The following is a 19,388-nucleotide window of genomic DNA, read 5'->3' as shown; positions in this document are numbered from 1 at the left end:
TTTTCCCAAAATGTATCCAGTAATTTCACCGTCATTTGGTAGTATTATAACGTCTCTCTGCGAGACTGTGACTTCATTTTAAACTATATCCATAAATAATAATAAATTAATAAAAATTATATCTATATATAAATATCATAAATATCAAATACATACATGAAAAGTATATGCAGATTTGGTTAAAGGATATAAGCAGTAGATAATTACATTTATTATTTACTACAAATATGTTATTATAAATTAACACATTTTATTCTCAATGATTTTGATGAACTAAAATTTTAAATATTATTCAATTAAATAATTATACAATGAAGTGAAGGGCGAAATTGTCAATTGGTTATTATGGAGTGAATTTGTGGGTAAGGTTACCTATAAGTTAAAGTCATAGCCACAATATGAAATCCTTCAATATTGTCCACATGAGAGTGACCATATATAACAACAATAATAATAATGCCTTATCTTTACACGGTGAGCTGGGAATTCCTCAGCCTTTGGATTTGGATAAACACAGATCATTCAGAAATATGTATTTTTGGAATCAGAAATTCCATTTGCTCATACTAACCTCGCATCATTTGGCACGTCATTTCTAATTCTTCAATCATCGATTAGATCACCTTTTGTTGGGATAGTTCTAGACTCAGATAGCTGTTTCATTGACGATTCAGAGCAAAAAAATAAAAATAAAAATAAAAAAAAAAATTAAAAAATAAACTTGCTTCATTGACAACTAAACCACCAGTGTAACATGTATCTCTTTCTTTCTTTTTATTTTGAAAAAAAAAAATATTTAGAACACTATAATTCGATTTTTTTTTTTTTTTTAGGAAAAGCTCAGTAAGCATTCTATTAGAAAATGAGTAAGATACCCACAGATACAGATTTGGAATCTCTTGATACAAAGTACATCAACGATCTAGATCGAAAAAGATCTAACTCTAAATGCAATTTATCGCCCATTTTGTGCGCACGTTCGAAACGAGGAAGAACAAGAGGCACAAGAAACTTCGAGCATATCTTCGGCTCTTTCAATAAGACCTTCATTGTTGATGGAGAAATCCAACTAATCGTAGTTCGAATAGACAAAAATCTAACAGAATTTTCCAAACGAAAAAGTGGACGACAGCTAATCTGTCTCCAATACAAAATGAAACAAACCTGATACAAAAGCTACAAGCAAATTTGATAATCAACTGAAAAACCTAAAACGATTTTATTGGTAACTAAACAAAATGATCCAGATTTACACACCAGCTTAGCACCAACAAATACCCAGATGTCACTCTCAAATCAAAACAGTACCGACGACCTGAGGCCGGACCACAGGAGAGAAAAGTAGTGCTCATCTAGACTTTTTTCGACCTCACCGGATAGAGATGTTAAAACCGGGATCGACGGGGCGTCGATCTGAAAATATAATAGATAATGCCATGTAACATATATGACAAAATAGTAGAGCAATTCCTGACGAATGTTATAATTTAAGTTAAGAGTACTCCTAATTTTTATTTATTATAATATAATAATTCGGTTACAGAAATATATAGTCTTTTACATTTTTGTGTGACTTATATCGTGATAAGCATGTAATGAAACATTGAAACACTAGCCCATAAAAAAATGCAATAAAATACCAGCTCAAGCTAATTAACCACTATCACCGCTGATTTTGTGAAAATTAATCAAAGTTTCAAGAAGTCGAACGAATTAGGTAAATATAACGTAAAAAAAAAAAAGTACATGTTATATGAATACATTTTATTTTCAATGGGGATTGGGATTTTAGAGTGAAGACATTTGGTTTTCAATTCACTGCGAAATGGGAAAACTCGATCTCTTTATATATATTTAACCTACTAGATAAAACGTAATAATGTCATATTAGACAAGATCAAACAGTTCTAATTTTATTTTAAGGAACCGCTTCTATGTCTTATCTTTAATCATAGCGATCACGACAAAGCAGCAGGACTTAAACAACAATTTGCTGATCTCGCATAGTGAGCGTTGACTTGGGATTCGGCAAAGTGATTGACACCAAAATTAACAAAAATGCACTTGAGAACATAATTTTAACCACACTAAACTATAATGAATCATAATCACTCTTAAGCCATAATACTGGCTAATTACAAAAATGTTTATAGAATTTAGCAAGTGTCAAATCTCATTTAAGGGACAATTAAATCAATAACTCAATAGTCCATCATCCTTTTAAAAATAGTCAAATTTCATTTTATAAAAAAAAAATCCACCATGTCGAAGTTAATTAACTGAATAATTAATTTAATTAATTTCGGTCTGGTGAACAATTTTCTTAATAAAATGAAAATTGAGTTAGATCTTTAAAAAGAAATAGATGATCGACTAATAATTGCAACAAAATACTTATTTATTTAATAAGTGACAACTATCGAAAAGTACTTTTTTACTAAACATGAGTGTATATGTATGAGTGAAAATTTAAACAGTTGGCATACTTTACTTATTCACCAGTAAAATATTGTGCAAATACAGACAATATTGTTGCGTTGATAATCAGAAGATTGAGACATGCTTGAAAGTGAAACAGTGAACATTATTATCTCATCCAAACAAGCCAATATGTGCTCTCTGCTCTCTCACACAAATTATGGGCTACGGCCCATCTTAAAATAGAAATAAATGAAACCTTTGGCTGAACCAAATAAAATAAAATTATAAATAAAAAAATTGTATCAAAATATCCATTCAATATATTTCTTGTGCATGGCGGATATTTTACCAAAATGCAAAGAAAGAGATGGAAGAAAAGAATGGGCCAATGAAATTAAAGTACTGCCAAATTAAATAAAAAATGAAAAGAAAGGGTTCAATTTATGCAATCCAAACCAAAGATATTGTGCATATCCAGGGACCATAGATACACCCATCCTTAAAGCATGGGAAAGACTTAGAGTTAGAGTTAGTCATACTTTAGGTTCAATCTTTGGAACTTCTCCTTAAACAATGAGCAACAAAAATTCAGACTCAAAATATATACCAAAAATATGCTCAAATTTGAACATTTTAAACCGCTGCATGCCTAGGGGTTTAATCGAATTGTGTTAAACAGATTTTTCATCTGCTATTAACTCAAACCGCTAAAATAAAATTTTAATGTTTACAATCCAAACCAATCCAACTGAAAGATAAAATCAAACCAACCCAAATAAAAAATAATCGGATTGGTTCAGGTTAGCTGTTTCGAATTATCTATCTCATAATATAATTATATAGCTTGCATAAAATAATCATATATACTATACCTAATATGCTATATTAAGTAAAATCAAAGTCTTATTTATCTTGAGAAATTCTACATATTAAAATAAAATTACTGATACTCGTAATAACCAAATATACATAAACTCTCAATCAGTAAAGTATAATGAATATTATTTCATTTGATAATGCCACATTAATATTATTAAAAAAATATAGATATTATTATGTTTCCGGCAATAAAAAATAGTTCACATAAAATATTTGCTATCGTAAAAATAAAATTAAAGGATTAATGTCATCGGGTTGGTTTGATTCAACCCGACTGCAAAAACCAAACCAACCCAAAAAACTTACGGTTTGGGTTGGTAACAACCCAAACATTTTCGGATTTTAGTGGGACAGTTTAAAAAGTAATGCGGTTTGTTTTGAATGTTCAAGTTGTTTGGTTTGACAGTTTTCATGAACACCCTTACCAACTTAGATATATTCACACAAAAAACTATATATATATATATATATATACATATATATATATATATATATATATATATATATATATATGTTCCAGTCGGGGATTGTCACGATGTGCGAGTATTTTGTAACAACAACGCAGGGCCGGTCTAACTATAAGCTCAAGTATGTAATTCTTTTTTTTCCTTATTTAAAATATTTATGTATATATATGTATATATATATAAATATTTAGGCCTAAATTTTAACTTTTTATAATAAAAAATGGCCTAATTTTATAGTTTTTCTTCAAAAAAAAATCTAAGGATAAGTTTGACATATGGCTACTTTAGACCTCTAATGTTAAAATTCTAATCTAATCATCTAATAATTAAGAAAAATAATCCAAATTAAGACAAGATACATGCGCTCATGGAGCTATACTCCAAACTTAAGGGGGTTAAAGTAATTTTTTTAGGGAGGCTAATTTGTAACTTTTATGGTAAAAATAAAAGAAAAATTAAATTTAGATAAAACATGTTAAAAAAAATTGGGGGAAGGGGCTTAAACTTCTTATGGGCCTATATAAAATATATGCATGAATTGTGTTGTTATTTTTGTATGGCATAGTTTATTTGGCAAAACAAATTGTAACAGAGTTGTTCAAGCCGGAGTGTCTACAAGTTGTTCAAGCAACTTATGCAACATGTAGTCAGGGCAGTTGCGTCTTTTTCCTTGCGCGAAAAACATGTAACTACCACGTTGGTTAGTTATCCAAATTACTTGGAGATGTAATCTCGGATCTTTAGGGATTCGATTGATATTGTTTACGTGTAGGATTTCAGAACCTAACCATACATAAACCCACAAAGGGTTTGTATCTTTGGTCAACGAGGTTCTTCGACTGTTTGGCTATTCACGAAACCGTATTTTCTTTGTCTGCCTTCTCATTCCAGAGAACTTCATCGACAACAGGCATTGATTAACTCAGAGCTTTTGTATCGTCATACTAAGCTTGAGATCGTGTGTTGCATAGATGTGCTATTGCTCTTCGGTGCAAGATCAGGGTAAAACATGGAGAGAAGTCTTCGGTTTAAGGTGGACTTGTATCCATACCCACTGTAGATAACCATTGAATGGATGTGTTAGCAAAGAGGAGTTTTGTCTAACTTAATATTCCTATAGTCGTGGTTGATGGAGATAGTGGATTGCTTTTACCCGGATGTCGCAGTCCCCTTGAGTAGGTCGTTATACCGACCATGGTTACCAATTTGTCTGTGTCTTTTACTGCTTTCTATTTGATTGTTTTGTCTCCATAGCATTGCATCCAATCTGCTACAAACAATTAGTTGTTCTACAAGTTGCTTAACCTAAAACTTGAACAACCATCTTAATAGCGTTAGTTAATATCGATTGGTATAAGCGGTCACTCTAGCATATTGAGTGTTTTTCCTGGAATTTTACTAACGTTTGTTGCTTGATAAGATGAACACGAAAGAAGGATACAATATAGGACGTCCTCCTCTGTTGGGTGGATCCAACCATTCCTATTGGAAAGCGAGGATGAGTACGTTTTTGAAGACCATTGACGAGAGTGCCTGGCAGGCTGTTGAACAGGGATAAAAACCCTTACCATCGTTATCGATAACAAAATTGTTGCTCTGCCTCTTGACAAGTGGCATATATGCATCGCAGAGACGCCATCGGGAACTCTAAGGCAATGAATGTTATTTTCTCTGCAGTTGATGAAAACGTCTTCAAACTGATCTCTAACTGTGATATTGCTAAGGAGGCATGAGACATTCTCACTGTTGCTCACCAATGTACCAAAAAGGTTAGAGAAGAATGCATTCGTCAACTTATTACTATGCTTGAGAATATCTCTATGAAAGATGAGGAGACCATGGCATAATACAGTGCTAGAATTTATGATATCTCCAAGGAATCTTATTCTCTTTGAGAGACAACTAACAATGCCATGTTTATAAGCAAAGTGCTCAGAACTCTTCCCGAAAGGTTCACCATGAAGGCTCTTGCTATAGAAGAAACCCATGATTTGACTACCATGAAGCTTGATGAGTTGTTAAGATCTCTCAGAACATATGAGATGAACCTTAGGGAGAAAGAACATAAGTCAGATAAGAAGACTAAATGAATCACATTGAAGACTGAAGCTACTCCAGAAAAAGAGAAGGAATTCACATATCAGATGGCGTTTCTTGCAAGAAACATTGAGAAATTCATGAGGAAGATGAGGCAGACAAATGGCGGTCAAGGGAAACAGTATACGTCTGGCTCTCATGACAAAAGATAAGGAAAACTCCAAAAGAAGATTCATGGTGGTGAAGGAAGCGACAACAACCAAGGAAACAAGACCATGAGGATTCAGTGCCATGAATGTGAAGGTTTTGGGAATATAGCAGCTGAGTGTGCTAACACTGTAAAGAAGAACAACAAGTCATTTGTTACAAGCTGGAGTGACAGTGATTCGGAGTCCAGTAAGGCTGAGGAAGATGTGAGCTTCATAGCTCTTAATGTGGTGTCAAGTATAAAATCTGATGACAGCACGCACAAGCAGATGATTGAACAAGATGTTAACTTATGGAGCAATGGCGATGATATTGAAGTGACTGATGAAGAGATAGTTAAGAACTACCACCTACTGAACGAAAAGTGGCTTGTCGTGATCGAGCGTAACAAGATGCTTAATCAGAACATTACTGGGTTAAAGCTTGAGAAAAACGAACTGGAAAAGAAAATTCTTGAGCTCTCTACCAAGAATGAACAACTGGTTACCACAGTCGAGAACTTAAAGGAACAAGTGAAGAGTAAACAGAAGGCTTTCTTAGAATTGAACCAACTTAAGAAAAATGTGAAGATGCTTAATTCTGGTACCAGTGACCTGGATTCTATTCTAGCAACTCAGATATGCAACGATGTAAAGAAGACATCCCAGGTTCTTGTCTCCCAACGTCCTACCCATTTCTAGAAGAAGGAAGAAGTGGATTTGTCACTACTGCAATCGCGCTGGTCACATCAAACCCTGTTGTTTCAGGTATCTAGCATATCTTAGATTAAACAAGATAGAGAAGCCTGTGTTTGCCTAACTACTTACTCATATCCTTCGAGAATGGAGAGTCAAGAAGCAGGTGATGTGTTTTGTGGCATAAGTTAGGAATTCTTGCCCACGAGAATATATTATTTGTAATTTCTCGCTGAAATATTTAATAAAATAAAGTTTTGACATTTATTATCTTTTTTAGTTCAAAGCGATAGTATCTTAATCCAAATATTTATCAAACATTTATCATTCCATAGTCTCTGTAGTAAACTGAGTCGCATGCTAGGCATTTGAGTTCGGGCGATGAACCAAAACATGATTGATGACTGATATGCACCTGAAAAGCCATCTCTAAAGTCATGTATGTGGAACATGAGTGAATGTTGATCACTAAGTGGGAGCATTCTACACTTGAAGAAGGTGTACGACCTGGACAGAGTTTGGTTTGGATAGATGCGTCGTTTAAGGACCGTTACGATTCACTAGCCGAGGTCGCTTGACACTTGATCTAAATTCTGAAGTAATCATGGACTTCTAGATCATGTTACCGGGTTCTTTGATTCACCATGTTAAAGGCTAATGAAACGCTGACTAAATATGTGTTTTGGGAGGTCGCGACATGGTCGTTGGGGGAAGTGATTTACAAATACGGAATCCAACCTACCTAAAAGAAGGTAAATGTTCTCTCACCTAAGGGTTGATTTCAGAACCGATTGATTGCGCGCACTTTCGAAGCTGGCTTATGTTCGGAAAAATCTTTCGCTGGGAAAACAACTGTGCTTAGGGTAGATATGTAACGAGAAAGGTATAACAGAACAATATGACCTATCTTGATACAGGTTGAACTTAGAGGATCATGTTCACGTACTGACTAAATCAGCGGACACTCGTCACGATCAGTAAATATAATTCTAGTATTAAATGAGAGTGCAGTCTTGGCTTACACGGTGAGGGTACTGACCAAGATTAGACAAATCGATACGTAAAAGAGAAATGACTATTTCGTCTTTTGATCGAGATTGTTAAGCTTCAAATACTAGGTCCATCGTCCCCTATTCGACTTCGATAAAGGCGAATAAGAACTTTTTAATAATAATGATTTCATTATTATTATCTCATAAAGCTGTAATGGTGATTGACATCATTAATTATGAAAAATGGGTATTTACGGAATTAAATAAATATTTACAGTAGTATTGTTTATTTATTTTTGGATCAAGTAAATAAACTATTTATTTATTGTTGGACAAGTAAATAAGAGTTAAATGCGTTTAAAGCAATTGGACCTTGCACTGAGCAAATTTCGGCCTCCCAATACTGCTTGTTGGCCGATTATATCACTTAGGCAAAAAGCCAAATTTTTATCTTTGTTGTTCCTTAAATAAATGATAGATAGAATAATATATATGGAAATAAGATTGTCCTATATTCTCTCCTTATTTTTAGGAGAATATTTAAGAGAAATATTTTCCTATATTCTCTTAACAAATAAAATATTTTATTTTTTTCATATAAAATAAAATCCTAGATACTGATCTGATCGATGAGAGAAAAAGTTGGATTCATGAGATGAGATCCAAGGGTTGAGATTAAATCTAGGTGATGGGGGAAATGGTGAAGTTGTTGGCAAATGAATTCTTAATCTGAAAGGTGTTCCCCAGCTTGAAGATGTCCTCCATGTTAATGGTCTAAAAGCTAATTTGCTGAGTATAAGTCAATTGTGTGACAAGTACCACAATGTTATGTTCACCAGTGAGGGATGTAGGGTTCTTGATAAGGGTGACTCATGTGTTATGACATGAAGGAATTCTTCTAACAATCGTTACCTTCTAAGAGATAAAGGATCAACGTCTCGATCAAGGTGTATGGTCAGTAAATCTGATGAGATGAACTTGTGGCATAAGAGGATGAGGCATCTAAATTACAAGTCTATGAAGAAGATTACAACTGGTGGATTTGTCAGAGGAATCCCTGAGCTTAAGGGAGATGAGTCTCTGGTTCAAAGCACACTTGAATTCATACCCACTTGAGATAACCATTGAAGAGATGTGTTAGCAAAGAAGAGTTTTTTTTTTTTTAACTTAATATTCATATAGTCGTGGTTGATTGAGATAGTGGATTGCTTTTACCGGGACGTCGAAGTCCCTCTGAGTAGGTTGTTATACCGAACAGGGTTACCGATTTGTCTGTGTCCTTTACTGCTTTCTGTTTGATTGTTTTGTCTCCATAGCATTGCATCAAATCTGCTAAAAACAATCAATTGTTCTACAAGTTGCTTAACTTAAAACTTGAACAACTATCTTAATAGCGTTAGTTAATTTCAAATTGTGTTGTATTCTTATTATTTTAATAATTAGAGTATCATTTTAGTTGGGGTGGTCATTCAAGTGTTGGATGTAGTTTCTTGAAATCCTCTAATTTTAGTGCCTAATACATGGACAACATCACATTAGTGTGCATCACACGTTACATTAGTGGGTATCACCTTACACAAACTTTCTCCAATGTTCATTCCTAATGTCAATTGAATTCACTAAAAATCTCTTGTCTCATATGTTTTACATTTTACTCTATGTATTCAAACATAACATATTAGGAATATCCACTCATGTTTACTCTTCATGAATGTCATTAACTAGATGATGATTACGAAATAATCATTATACTCTTCTAGCTATTATTTTCATCAATCGTTTGTTGTTTGTGAATAAGCACAAACATTTTTAGCGAGTTTAAGTCATCGTGTCACAATGCTTGATTCAATGATTAATATCAATTGAATACTAGGTCTAGTTAATATATATATTTTTACAATAAAATCTCAAAACTTAAGAAAAGAAAAAGTAGAAAAAATAAACAAGGAATTCAATAACGCGGCTGACAATTATATAATCAGAGAAATACCAAAATTTACCATAACACCAAAATTTGTGATCCCTAAAAGTGTTCTTCTCTATCCCTAAAATTGTTCCACTATAATGAAAGAAAAATAGATACAATCGTACATGTATATATGTATCTATGTTAGACTATTTATTTAATTAAATACAATTTAGGCTAATATTTTGAGGTAAGACAAAATATTGGCTAATTAACATAGATTCTTCTTATAAAAAGGTTTTTAATTTTAAATTTAATATGTAGTACTAAAGCTAAACTAATAGTGAGCAATTGGTAAATGTTCTTATTAGACTTGTACGATAAAGAAATTAGCCAAGAAAAGGATAGTATTTTTGCTTGCCGAGCGAAAAGCCCTAAAAATCACCGAAGAAGAGAACCCTAACAATGGCGAGCGATCCGAACGAGGGTGAGCAAGCGCCGGCGAGCTCGGCGGCGGCGGAGACGGAGGCGGAGAAGTGGCCGGGGTGGCCGGGGCACTGCGTGTTCCGGGCGATAGTTCCGGTGGCGAAGGTGGGGTCCATCATCGGCCGGAAAGGCGAGCTGATCAAGAAGATGTGCGAAGAAACCGGCGCAAGAATCCGAGTTCTTGACGGTCCGATCGGAAACCCCGACCGCGTGGTCCTCATCTCCGGCAAGGAAGATCCTCTCCTCCCTCTCTCCCCCGCCATGGACGCCGTCATCCGAGTCTTCCGCCGCGTCTCCGACGACTCTTCCGCCGCCGCGTCGTTCCGGCTGCTGGTGGCGTCGACGCAGGCCATCAATCTCATCGGAAAGCAGGGCTCGGTCATCAAGGCAATCCAGGTACTCCATGAACCACTTTTTCAATTTCTTTTTTTTTTCTTTAATTTTATTTATTTGTTTTCGCAACTTTGATTGATTAGTGTTTACAATAAAATTAACAGTCGATAGATAATATATCAGTGTGATAGCTCAAATGGATTCGAGTCTCAATTGAGATAACATTCCTCCTAAAAAAATCAATTAGCCTTTTGGAAGTAGAATAACATTGATCTTATTGCACAATGATAGTGATACATTATTTAGGAAGCATAACTTATTTTGGTAGATTGGAATTTTTGGTGGCGATCCGAATCCATGTCCTTGTTCGGGGGTGGAGCTAGCCCTATCCTCGGCATTGATTTTATCAACATTTACAACAATTGATGGTTCTTAAATTTCTCTATAAAATTGCTTTTATCAAAATCTCTATAATCACAAATTTCAGTATAAAAACTATGTTAAACTCTTCTTTAGTGGATATTTAAAAAAAAAAAAAAAAACTACGGTATCCGGGTTAGACCCGACCCCACGAGGCCGTGACATTATCGGCGGAGCGATTATCCACACATCCCAACATTATCTCTGCATAATCGAATTTTGACCCCTCTCCTAAATTAACCCAAGCAAGGTTTATTTATGTAGGAATCGACGGGGTCGTCGGTGCGGGTCTTGTCTTCGGAGGAGGCTCCGATGTACGCTTCGGCGGAGGAGAGAGTGGTTGAGCTTCAGGGCGAGTCTTCAAAGGTCGCCATGGCCATCGAGGCCGTCGTCTCTCACCTCCGCAAGTTCCTCGTCGACCAAACCGTTCTCCCTCTCTTCGAGAAATCCGTAACCACTCTCCCAAAGATTTCGCCTTTGTTCTGTTCATAATATTCATATTCATTTTCACACGTAAATTTCTCGGCTTTTTTTTTTTTTGGAAACTTTTTTTGCAGTACAACGCCGCCGCGGCCCCAGCTCCGGCCATGGCGGCGGTCCAGCAAGGCGACCCGTTTGCAGCGCCGTCGGCGTTCAATCCTCAGAACGGTCTCGGGTTTCCTCTCGGGCCGAAGAGGGAAACCGGGCCGCCTCAGTCCATGTACTTTGAGCGCGAAGCCCAGATGGATCCTCAGTCCGGAATCTCCTTGTACGGCCAAGACCCGACTCTCGCCGGAATTCGCGCCGCCGCCGCCGGAGCCGCAGCGGGGCTCAGCCGCGTCGGAGGTCCCTTTGTCACTCAGGTCTGCTTTTTTTTTTAAATGAAAACGAAACTCGATGAGAAAGACTGACTAAGAGTGTGTGTGTGTTTTGGCAGGTTGTGCAGACGATGCAAATACCGTTGTCGTACGCGGAGGACATAATCGGAATCGAAGGGTCGAACATTGCGTACATTCGGCGCAGCAGCGGGGCGATCCTGACCGTCCAAGAGAGCCGAGGCCATCCCGAAGAGATCATCGTCGAGATCAAAGGCACATCCACCCAAGTCCGCATGGCTGAGCAGCTCATTCAGGTACCGGATTCTTTAGCTTCACTTTCGTGCCAATGCTTTGTTTGTAAAACCTAGAATAGGGCTTTAGACTTGCTTGCGATATCACTAGGAAAAGGAGAGTATCGGTAATTTAGAGTATCTAGAGGCTTCTAACGCCTACGATTTATTAAACCTAGTATAAAGGACTTTAGAATTGCTTGCAATCCAGGGAAATTACCTCGGAAGGATTAGCCTTAAGAAAAAAAAAAAAAAAAATTAGGTGACTCGCCAACTAAAACGTTTGAGATTGTTATGTAGCCGACGTTTCGTAAATCTTAGTTAAATAGTCATAAAGATGACGTGGCATTCCCGGTTTGCCCTTTCATTGAAATGTAAGGATGATATATTTACATCAATTTACACGTATAAATACATGGAGACGTGACTATTTATCTAAGATTTACGAAACGTTGGTTATATAGCAATGTGAAACTATAAATATTGGTTATATACCTAATGAACAAAAAAAAAAGGGCTTCTTTCTATCATTTAGAAGGATATGATGATAGGAGACAGGATAGTTAAGAACGTCAATCAGTGTTGAGAATCGAGGGTCTAAAATTCGAGAGATAGTCCAATATCTTTGTTGTCTAGAATTGCTTCCACTCCTGGGAAATTACTTTTGAAAGATTAGGCTAAAGACATCTGCTATAATCTCTGCCTAATCTAGTATGGGAGGTATCGGAAGTTTTTTTTTCTTCGTGTAGTTTGTAACTCAAGACGGATTAGATAATTGAATAGACGAGTAGACACTGTACCAGTCTGACATATTCATTTATACCAAAACGTGATTAAATGCCTGATTATCGGATTTGGAGAAAAGACTCGCTATATCATCTTTTCCTATTGGTTTTTGGCCATGTTGGTGATATATATTTGAATTGAATGTTTATAGGATGTGATGAGGAATCAGAACAGCAAAGAATATGGGCGATCTTCGTACCCACAAATGAGCGCTCCTCCGGCGGCGGCTCCGACGTACCCGCCTTCTTCTTCGATGCCATATCCCATTCCCGGCGCAGCCTATCCTAACTCCGCTGGGCTCTCCGGCGCCGGATATGCTACCTTCAGGCTTTGACTCCACCGCTGCTCGGTTTTGTTTTATTTATTTATTTATGACTTAGTGGTGTATCTGATCATCGTAGGCTGTACGAGGAAAGATAAAAAACAAAACGAAAAAAAAAATTGAAATTTGCAAGGAATAGAGGAATGTTATGTGGTAGTTGGTTGGTTAGGCTTTTATGCTTCATGAATTTTGTACAATAAAAAAATAGTGTTGTATTTATTTTGCTCACAAAGACAATGTTCAATAATATCTCGTCGTACCACTCTCTGATGCTTTGATTTATGGTTTTTGACTTATTTCAGAGTGTGATGATAATTATATTCGATAAAGTTAACTTAAAAAAAAATTAATTAATCAACTATTTATTATTGCCATAGAGTTTTTCATTCACTGTTTGTCTACAATTGACTAAACTAAAATATAATTAAAATGCACGAACGTATTATTATTAAAAAAAAGAGATGATTTATTAAATGAAACTCCAAAAAAAAAAAAAAAAAAAACTTTTGTGTGAAAATGTAATGTTTAATTAGCCTTATATATTTGGGTTTGAATCCCTTGTTAGTATATCAAACACAAAATATCGGAGGATAAGAAAGGAAGGAACAGAAAATGCCGACTCTGAATGTATTCACAAACGTGCCAGTCGACTCAGTCACGACCTCTGACATTCTCAGAGACGCCACTAAAGCTCTCTCTAAGATCATCGGAAAACCAGAATCTGTAATCTTCATACCTCTCTCGCATTGCCCACATAATGTTCGATGAAAGTCCAACGTTTAATATATTATCATTACTTTTTTTTTTTCTGTATCTGTGTGGTTGAGTTCAGTATGTGATGGTTTTGATAAACGGCGGAGTTCCGGTGGCTTTCGGGGGAACGGAAGAGCCGGCGGCGTTTGCGGAGCTGATTTCCATCGGAGGTCTCGGCCCGAGTGTGAACGCAAAGCTGAGCTCCGCTCTCGCCGAGATTCTCCAAACCAAACTCGCAGTGCCCGCTTCTCGATTCTACGTCAATTTCTACGACGCTCCGGTACCTTCTTTTCCTTCTCGAAAAAAAAAAACACTATAATATAGCGAAAAACGGTACACTATAGCATTTTTTTCGAGAAACTAATAGCGTGTCTAAAATTTTTATCGTGAAAATAATTTTTTTCAAGTCGTAAATAATTATTTAATTTTTTTTTTTATGTTTATGTATATATTTTTAAGTATTTATAATTTTATCGATAAGGTAAATAATTCAAAGTAATTGTTCGAATTTGAAAATTATTTTTTAAAAAATTACTATTTTGAAAATGTTACACTTTAAAGATAGTGTTCCTACTACGTATATTGTTACGAGAATCTTAGGCTCTTTTGAGCTCGCTCACTCTTGAAGCGGATTTAATTATGTTTTTCAGGCTTAGTGTCTGTTTAACATTTTGAGCTATGATAGCATAGTAGTTAAGTGTCATAAGAGACAATCTTGATAACAATTGACAACAAATAATTTATAATAATATCATAAGCTTTAACAATGATTTTGGCTGCAGAGATCTTTCTTCGGGTACAATGGGTCAACTTTTTGAGCAAACTTTTCTCTTTCTGGTGGAATTGGAAGCTTGAATTGAGAAGTGAATATGAGGTTTATAAGCTTGAAATGAATGATTTCTCATTAGAGGTTTAAAAGATCCTCTCCACATTTTATATCCCCTCATTTGGTTTTTTTTGACAATCTCATTTGGTTATTGACATCCTATTATATATAGGAAAATGTTGTTCATCAGTTCACTTGTATCTATCTTATTGTAATGATAACACAATCATTAATTTAGACCTTAATTTTTTATTTTTATTTTTAGCAGTTAGATGCGTTAAGCACATTTTTCATAAATAAATAAAAACGACGAGAAATATTTGTATCAATTTACTTCTCACAGTGTTTTATTTTCAAAAATAGAAACAAAACCATCTAATTTCCCATATATGAATTTTCGAAAATTTGTGTGTCATTATCAAGCCGGACTACACGGTTTTAAACAATTTGGAAAAATCTATTTGACCGGACCAAATAAAAAGAAAAGAAAAAAAAATCAAATCAGATGTAATCGCTTTAGATTGATTCAGTTTAAATTGTTTTAAACAACAATATCTTTTAATTTAAATTTTTACTACAAAAAATATAAAATAACAATATTATCATAAGTATTCATATAACACGCTAAAAGTTAACCGTATTCGGCTCAAACTTTATATGCTTGCCTCAAATTACAAAGTTCAATTGCTCTAAAGTTACAAAAATATAAAAAAAAAAAATTAGATTTAGTCTCAACTCCAATCTAAAACCGCAATTTCAATATATTAAATCGGATCAGACTGCGATCGTTTGAAATCGATATAAAAATCAGACTAGACTTCTTGGAAGAAAGTTTCAAACAAGACAAATGATCTAGTTTACAAGTTTTCGGTTTTTCCAAATACCCCTCAAGAAGAAGACATAATTTCAAGAATTAGGGCAAGCCATTCATTTTTTTTTCCCTCCGGGTCTCTTTCGTTTGGATTTGATAATTTAAATGAAAAAGAATGAGAGAATTATCGATTTATTTTTAGTTACAAAGGTAATTTGTCCTAGAACTTCTTTGGTGGTTAAGTGTTTTTATTATTTGATGAAAAAAAATAAGTGTATTGAATGAGAAATTTTAGGAGCTTATATACACTAGTATTTGGTTTTTTTTTTTTTTTTTTTTTTTTTTGAAACAAGTATATGGTAACTCAAAAAGTTACTGTTTTATAACCTTTGTATCTATTAAAATATAATAAGCGTAAATGCAAAAACACTGTTCGTTTATCCAATTAAAACATGCCACGTCAGCCAACTCCTTATGGTACTGTTCACAAGCCGAGATTTGAGCCACCTTTTCGCCCAAGCCGACATCCGAGTCACCTTTTCGTCCAGCTGATATATATGAGCCATCTTTTCATTGATAAAACCGATTAATACTTTTCTTCTTCGGTGCCTATTCATTTCCCTCTTCTCTCACTCACTCCCCAGTTTTACTAATTTCTCTCTTCGGCCATTTCTTCAAGCTCTCTTTTTTATGCTCTCCTGCAAAGCTCCGCACACTTCTACTTGATCTCTTATGTCCGCCCTCAAACACGATCCAGGTTTTCTCTCTCTCTCTCTCTCTCTCTCTCTCTAAACACGCCGATTCATTGTTTCTCAATCGATGCATCTTTTCACTTGAAAAAATAAAAACCGTTGTTGGGATATAAAGAAACTTAACAATTTGTTGCTTGACACATTTAATATCGACGGAAACTCAAGTGATTTTTGAATATTTAATTCTCAGGTTTCTCTTGATTGATCGTTCCTCGGCTGTGAAGACGGCGACGAAACCGACATCCAGGGAATCGGAGACGACGACGAGGAGGAAGAGGGGGTCTCGATCAGGATCATCGGCGCGTCGGAGCACGAAAGAGATAGCTCCGGAAACCGGACCGGAAAAGCCGGAACGAGTAACGGTGGCGCCGGGAACGGAGTCGCTGGAGACTCGGTGGCGGAACGAGGGAGTCTTCATAACAGAGATAGGATACTCTGCTTCTTCTGTCGTTGGAATTGTGCGAAAGTAGCCTCTACGCCAGAAAATCCGGAGACATAAACGAACCCTAAAATGTTTCGTCTGACAAAGGCCCTATTCCTTCCTCGCTCCTCCCCTGTGAAAGCGTTTGTTACTGAACACGAATTTTGTATTCTACATGAACATTTTTTTTTTATATAGAAATGGGGGATTTTGAAATTGTGTGTTTGATTTTGGGGTTCTTTTGCTCTCTGTTTGGATCCGAAATTGAAATTATAATTTGAGTCTTTTCACGTGTGCTAGGTTTGAAATTGCTACAGCGTTGCATACTTCCAGGTTCTCTAGCAGGTTGTGCAGAACAACTGTGTATTATTACTACAGCTTTGCATACTTGCAGGTTCTCTAGCTTTGGAGGCGACAAGAACTGAGGAAATAATTTTTTCACATCTACCTTCAAATATGATACCCACTCTTTTGTAAGTCTGCTTGTTTGTTATTTTTAATTTGGCTTATGTAATCACTGTATGGTTTACTTTTTTTTTTTTTGAATTTCTTTTAATTGCCCTATTCTGCAAAGTTTTTTCACTGTTTGTTGAAATGCCTCTGTCAAGGGTTTTTTTTTTTTTTTTTTTTCCTTTTTCTTTGGTCAAAATTACCAATCCTTCGTGTTCCAATTTATCACCCCAAACTTCCAAGACGACATTTAAACCCTAATCCTCAATTTGGCTCATGAGAATACGTTGCTTTTTTTTATATATATAATTCAACGAAATGGTGCACTGCATATATATTTTTCTTAGCCTTTGGTCGATTTGCATTAGTATTTAGTCAGTTAGAGCAGAATACTCTGTATTCTGAAATCAATGATTATCGCATGTTGTAGTTAGTGGATGAAATTACAATGTGTTCTCTCTTTTTTTTATTATTAATTAGCTTAATTTGTAATTATGCAGGACCATTTAGTTTTGAAGAAGGAAAGCCAAAAGGGAGTCTGCTAAATTGCATCTTAATCCACATTTTTTCCCAGGTTTCAAGTATCATATATTTGGATACTCCTGTTGGCATTGGCTATTCTTACTCAAGACGCCGAACCAAACAATCCTTGATTAAGAGAAGCCACATGCAAGCCTTGGTCCCACCACGAGACGTCAGCTCACAGGCTCCCAATCTCTCTCTCATTTTCTAATTTTGATTTCATGTTGTAATTTTCCTCTTTTCTTTTAGATTGTAGGATCTTGGGGTTTGTACAAACACCTAAAGTATTTTGGTTGTGAATTCGTGCGCGGCCTTGCCTTTGTCCAAAATCAATTAGGAAGTTATGAATTCGTCCTTATTCTGATTGGCCATTGTTCTATGGTTTGTTCGTTAGACTTGTACACGCTTTTGTATCAGACCATATAAAATTGAGGATTGTTTCTTCTGTTGAATTTATAGTTTGGGTTCTTAAAGAAAACATATTCAATCTATTTGATTCTTTGGGCTTTACTCTTTTAAAATGTTTATCATCAGGTGGAGGACAATGTTTGGTATCCCAGCTATTCCTCTATTTTGTTGGCTCTTTCAGGTTTTCGTATTTAATTAAGCTCTCGACACAATTCGTTCTGAATATGATTGATTTGTTTGCTTTAATATCATAATGACAAATATATGTCCACTTTTCTTTCAGCAAGAGAAGATTCCTCAAGCCGAAAAGGCCATCAAAATATTGTATGGAAAAGAATATGAGGTCATCGCTTATTTATCATCTGCAGGCCAAGGCTCCACTGATCCCGATGCGCACTGGTTTGATCTGTTTAGTACCCGCTTATGGAAAGGTATATTGATCTCATGTCTAGCTAGGGATATTATTTCGTGTGGGCTACTTTTTGGAAAAGCTTCGTATCATGGTCGGGTGGTTCTTGGTTATGTCCAGTCTTCTAACCGAACTAAACAGGACCAAATAAATGAAAGAAAAAAAAAACAGATTGAAAGTGTTCTGGTTACACTGATGGAATACTTTGTAGGTTACGCATTCAGTTCATTTTGAAACAACATCTCTCACATGCGTGTATGTACTTTGTAGGGTACGCATTCAGTTCATTTTGACGGATGGCTCAGAGAAGTTCGAAGCTGCGTGCTTTGGTTACACTGCTGAAAATATCTTTTCATACAAGGCTTCACAGATATCCAAAATTTTGGAGCAGGTTAATCAATAAATGGAAATGTGTACTGCTTATCTAAATTATTTTGAATAATTTACAAAATTAATTCACATTTGCTAAAACAGGCTACGCAAAAAGATTCTTTGAAACCAATATTCAAGGCCAAAGAAGCTATCACAAAAGCGTTCTATGTTCAAGACACTAGAATTCTAAATTCAAGAGGAATGTAACACCAATTCACCGTTAGCTAAGTTTACAATCTCTCCGAGCTTAATTGTATCGACCAAGAATTGGAGAACGAAGATGATGATCTCTCCCCTGCAACATCCACCGCCAACAGAAAACCTAGGCTGTGATTGAACTATTTTTTTTTTTATTTTAAAAGAACATCATGCATTTTCTATGCTTTTCTTTTTTTCTTCCATACGTTATCGTTGCGTTTTGGGATTGCGTGTGTTGATTGAAAAACTATGGAAAATATTAGTTTTATTTATTTGTTTGTGAATACGATATTTGCTTTTATATTTCTTATTATCACAAAATTCAAATGGCTTCAGTATTAAGTGTATCATCCACGTAAGTATTCAGTTTAGAGATCTCACTTGAATTGGTTATTGTTGAACTATCTCTTGAATATTTTAATTATGTTCCTATTAGCTTCGGATCTGCT

General features: G+C 35.5%; 2 protein-coding genes and 1 long non-coding RNA gene across 3 annotated transcripts; all 3 read left to right on the top strand.

Moving 5' to 3' along the window:
- The first annotated feature begins 9,920 nt into the window (after positions 1-9,920).
- LOC149394642 (RNA-binding KH domain-containing protein PEPPER-like) lies at positions 9,921-13,276 on the top strand. The gene is made up of 5 exons (XM_089615192.1): positions 9,921-10,465; positions 11,087-11,272; positions 11,380-11,664; positions 11,739-11,933; positions 12,847-13,276. Exons 1-5 carry the CDS (start codon positions 10,049-10,051, stop codon positions 13,027-13,029), a joined length of 1,266 nt encoding a protein of 421 aa, XP_089471318.1. The 5' UTR covers positions 9,921-10,048; the 3' UTR covers positions 13,030-13,276.
- Positions 13,277-13,495: 219 nt separating this feature from the next.
- Positions 13,496-14,831, top strand: LOC149394641 (Tautomerase/MIF superfamily protein). The gene is made up of 3 exons (XM_089615193.1): positions 13,496-13,740; positions 13,850-14,050; positions 14,553-14,831. The coding sequence occupies exons 1-3, from the start codon at positions 13,630-13,632 to the stop codon at positions 14,586-14,588; spliced, it is 348 nt and encodes a 115-aa protein (XP_089471319.1). The 5' UTR covers positions 13,496-13,629; the 3' UTR covers positions 14,589-14,831.
- A 1,181-nt stretch (positions 14,832-16,012) lies between these two features.
- LOC149394640 (uncharacterized) lies at positions 16,013-19,325 on the top strand. Its single transcript, XR_016296922.1, has 7 exons — positions 16,013-16,164; positions 16,350-16,723; positions 16,881-17,053; positions 17,531-18,141; positions 18,244-18,391; positions 18,640-18,760; positions 18,844-19,325. It is a non-coding gene; the product is annotated as an uncharacterized LOC149394640 (long non-coding RNA).
- Positions 19,326-19,388: the final 63 nt, after the last annotated feature.

This window comes from Urtica dioica, chromosome 5 (assembly GCF_054948205.1).
Source record: "Urtica dioica subsp. dioica isolate 48M chromosome 5, U.dioica_male_clone48M_v1_H2, whole genome shotgun sequence".
NCBI lineage: Eukaryota > Viridiplantae > Streptophyta > Magnoliopsida > Rosales > Urticaceae > Urtica > Urtica dioica.
This window is presented reverse-complemented; position numbering and strand designations above follow the sequence as displayed.

Bases quoted from the DNA above. Each gene is read 5' to 3' on its own strand.
- LOC149394642 (XM_089615192.1), top strand. From the start codon at position 10,049: ATGGCGAGCGATCCGAACGAGGGTGAGCAAGCGCCGGCGAGCTCGGCG. The intron at 10,466-11,086 runs GTACTCCATGAA...TTATTTATGTAG, and splicing joins CGGTCATCAAGGCAATCCAG to GAATCGACGGGGTCGTCGGT. The intron at 11,665-11,738 runs GTCTGCTTTTTT...GTGTTTTGGCAG, and splicing joins GAGGTCCCTTTGTCACTCAG to GTTGTGCAGACGATGCAAAT.
- LOC149394641 (XM_089615193.1), top strand. From the start codon at position 13,630: ATGCCGACTCTGAATGTATTCACAAACGTGCCAGTCGACTCAGTCACG. The intron at 13,741-13,849 runs GTAATCTTCATA...GGTTGAGTTCAG, and splicing joins TCATCGGAAAACCAGAATCT to TATGTGATGGTTTTGATAAA. The intron at 14,051-14,552 runs GTACCTTCTTTT...TTTTGGCTGCAG, and splicing joins TCAATTTCTACGACGCTCCG to AGATCTTTCTTCGGGTACAA.